This window comes from Phaseolus vulgaris, chromosome 6 (genome assembly GCF_051622355.1).
Source record: "Phaseolus vulgaris cultivar YP4 chromosome 6, ASM5162235v1, whole genome shotgun sequence".
Taxonomy (NCBI): Eukaryota; Viridiplantae; Streptophyta; class Magnoliopsida; order Fabales; family Fabaceae; genus Phaseolus; species Phaseolus vulgaris.
In genome coordinates this window covers 14154271-14157981 of record NC_143503.1, presented here as the reverse complement: position 1 = coordinate 14157981, position 3711 = coordinate 14154271, and the positions used below count along the sequence as shown (strand labels likewise).

The 3711-nt window shown below is 42.1% G+C and overlaps 1 protein-coding gene across 1 annotated transcript; it reads right to left on the bottom strand.

Moving 5' to 3' along the window:
* Positions 1-1685: 1685 nt before the first annotated feature.
* LOC137830976 (Galactose oxidase/kelch repeat superfamily protein) lies at positions 1686-3234 on the bottom strand. The gene has a single exon (XM_068638426.2). It carries the CDS (start codon positions 3129-3131, stop codon positions 1896-1898), a length of 1236 nt encoding a protein of 411 aa, XP_068494527.1. The 5' UTR covers positions 3132-3234; the 3' UTR covers positions 1686-1895.
* Positions 3235-3711: the final 477 nt, after the last annotated feature.

Genomic DNA, 3711 nt, shown 5'->3' with positions numbered 1-3711 from the left:
TAAGCCCAAATGTAACTCTATCTAGATTTTTCTATTCTATTTACATCCTAGGCAATTGCTTCCTGAACCCAATCAATTTTGACTGGCACCCAACGAAAATTTTAAAACTCCATTTTTCCATTTTCACACATTTGCTTAAAGATACCAATATCCGGAAGTAATTTTTATACATTCCGAATTTCGAAATCCGGAAGGTCATTTTCATATTTCATTTAAGCTTCCGGATGGTCATATTCAGAAGTGAGTTATGAGTTCTGGATTTTCATATCCAAAATGGTGTACTGTAAATGATGTTGAGGATTGAGATTCGAAACTCATTTATGTTTGTTTAGGAATCTTGACATCCGAAAGGTCATTTATGCTATCTAGATAAGCTTTCGGATGGTGAAATCTAGAAGTGACATATTAGTTCCGGATTTGTATATTCGAAACTTTGTAATTTGACTTACGAATATAAATATCCAGAAGGCAACAATTTTAAATCATTAAAAACAAAATGGACATTTTGCATCGTCAGTGTGTTGGGTACAAATCTGAATTGATATGGTGCAGAGAGAATAAACCTACATCCTATTTCTAGTAGGCCCAATACATGACTCAAATCCAAACCCAAATAAAAACAATTACTCTATACAACTTTTCCAAGAAAGAAATACTTTACAAATCTCTTGACTAATCTCAATCTTCATCTATCTTTGTTTATCGCTCTCTTCCCTAAGACGAACCCTTTACCCATATGCATGCTCTCTTTCCTAAGACCCTTATCATTTCCAAGAATTCAAATTTTAACTCAGTTGCTGAAATGACGCAAATATCTTTGCCATCTCAGCATTTTCTGCAACGTCACGTCACGGGTTGTTAAGTGATGCCTTATGCAAAGGTACAAAGAAACATTTTCGTTCTAACAATGAATTTTGAGATACCATAAAAAAAATGAAAGGATATCATTTCAAAATAATCCAAGTGTCCTGATTAAACTATCCCACAAACTAAGCGCAGAGCTCATCCATCCAAAATTCATAGCATCGAATGAGATGGATCCCCGTGCAATTCCTTAATCCCTTTAAGGACAAAATATGGCATAAAAAGCTTGCATTTTCAAATACTGTTGTTTTACAAGGCTGCAAGCAATTATGAATGTTTTCAAAGTCGCACACTGATCATAATTGAGATGCACCACTACTGTATAAGTAGGCTGCACTACTAGCCTTCACATACTTTTTGTGCCAATTCCAATCAAACTGTAAATTCTTTTGTAGGCTTTAATAATGATTAATGATTGCATCTTGGTAAATGTATGATTACCCTTTGCTCCTTTATATTTGAAAAATCAACACAGATATGAGCCTTCAAAACTGATGAACAATCTAATTTTACACTCAAATTTTGTTTCTATTGCTGCATCAGGTTCAGAAATTTTAGTGGTATACATGCAATTCACAATTAAATGCATTGGACAACCTAGAACTTACCTAAAGGAAAGACATGCACTTCATTCAACTGTAGAGAATCCAAACAAATGAACAAACAAACAAAGGATTATTAGCTTTCACCTTCAAAAACCTTGAAACCATGATAATGCTTAGTTTTCCATTTCCGCAAATAAAAACAAAATAACAAATTGACCATCCAATAATCAAACTAGTAAAAACATTAAACTCTGTGAACAAAAACAAGATTACGAATTTAAGAACATGATGATGCATTCATTAACAATAGATGTGAAATCTTTAGTTTTTTTTAATAAAAAAATAGAAATTACATTTTAGAGAAGAAGCCAATCACAATAGCTCATGCACGGGACCACACAACCTTAGGTACACCCTATCCCATGAAACCTCACGCAACCATTGTCTGCTAGTGACACTCCAATGATGCCACATGGTCTGAGCAAGTTAGCATTCCACACCCACATAGGTGGCGCGTCGATAAACCTCAGGCAAATCCACCCCTCTCCCCCACTCTCCGGCGGCGCAATCATATACCAAAACGAAACCTTTTTTCACCCCTCTCACCTCATTCAAACTCTGAATCAGCACCACCTTGTCGCCAATTCCTACAAAACTAAACCTCATCCTCGTATCGACTCTAACTTGGGCCGGTAGTGGCGGGCTCTTTATCCTACACCACTCTCCAAATCCTTTTCCACTGTCGCTTTTCCTCCGCGCGTCGAAGCTCCAAAGCGAAAACTCCACTGCGTGGCTGGTGAGTACGTACACGCGCCCAGCCGCAGCGCAAGCTGCCACAATGCAGCCTCCGTTAGGAACCGTGCGGCTCCGGAGCCACACACGCGCCTCCACGTCAAACAAGTCCATTGAACTCGCATACGCCGCGTGAGCGTCAGTTCCACCGGAAGCGCGTAGGAATAGGTTTTGTCCTGATGCGCCAATTCTCAACCCGCCGATGACATAGAAGATCCCATCAGCCGAAGCTCCAATGCAGCCGTAACGCATACGTGCCGCGTGGGATACCACGGCCCAGGTGTTTGTTTCGGGATCATACTCTTCGACGGCGGAGGTCCGAGAACTTCCGCCGGCAACGTAGATTTTTCCGGCGACAGATGTGAGCGCGAATTTTTTGCGCGGGAAAACTGTGGCGGCACCCATGGAAACCGACGCAGTCCACATGTCGTACTGCAGCGTGGCGCTTCTGCCGACGAGGTAGATCCTGGGACCAATGGAGCACGCGCGCGCGTGGGCGAGTAGGGAGTGGAAGTCATGGAGGGAAAGGGCATCGAAGCAGGGGACGAAGAGAGAAGGGTGCCAGGCGGCGTCGAGGAGCGTAGCTGCGGAGAGACCGAGGTCGGTGGCGGCGAGGGCGACGGCGGTGTGGCGGAGTAGGAGGAGGCGACGGCGGAGGTGGGAGAAGGCGGGGGAGCGGAGGAGGCGGGACCAGCGGCGGCAGACAAGGGAGAGGGCGGGAAGGGAGGCGGGGGGCACGCGGGAGAGGCAATCCAAGACGATGTCGTCGGGGAGCGAGGATAGGGTGGTGACGGGAGCAGGGGAGTTAGTGTGGGGTTGCGGTGGTGAGGGGAATTTTGCAACGGCGTCGTTTGGGCTGGGGAAGCATGACTTCACGAGCCATGTGAAGTGGCGAGAGTTGCAGCTTTCTCTTTCTCTCTCAGAACTCATTAGTTGAGAGAAAGATTTTAGAGAGAGAAAGAGCGTCAAACAGAATGATCCAACGAGGAAGCTGGTACGGCTAAAATACTCCTACTTTTCTAAGTTTTGTTTCTCATCAAGGAAATCAACATCACTTAATCTTTTAATCTAAAACCATTAATAAAAACATATCTTTTATATTTTTTTTCATTCTCGCTGAAATGAACTTGAGGCTCGAGGTGGTATCCGATGACTTTAATTATGAATATGGGCAAATAATCATGATAATTATTATGTAAAGATAAATTTGATTAAGGCAATTAATGGGATTCAAGAATTTTGCTCAATTTCGGAAATCTTGTTTTAAATAATAAGGATTTTTAGGAATGTTCGTCCCATGTACAATTGAATTTAAAAAAGTCGTCAATTAAATCCTATATCCCGTTACGAGTTACGCCTTAACGCTAACTTTGACTAGGATGGTACACAACTCTATAATTTTGAGTCAAGTAAGCGAGGTAAGGTGAAGAGGTTTACATATGGAACAAATATGTTTATGAAAAGACATGGTTCTAACACTTATTCATCCATCTTTACACGTGTCTTCAAT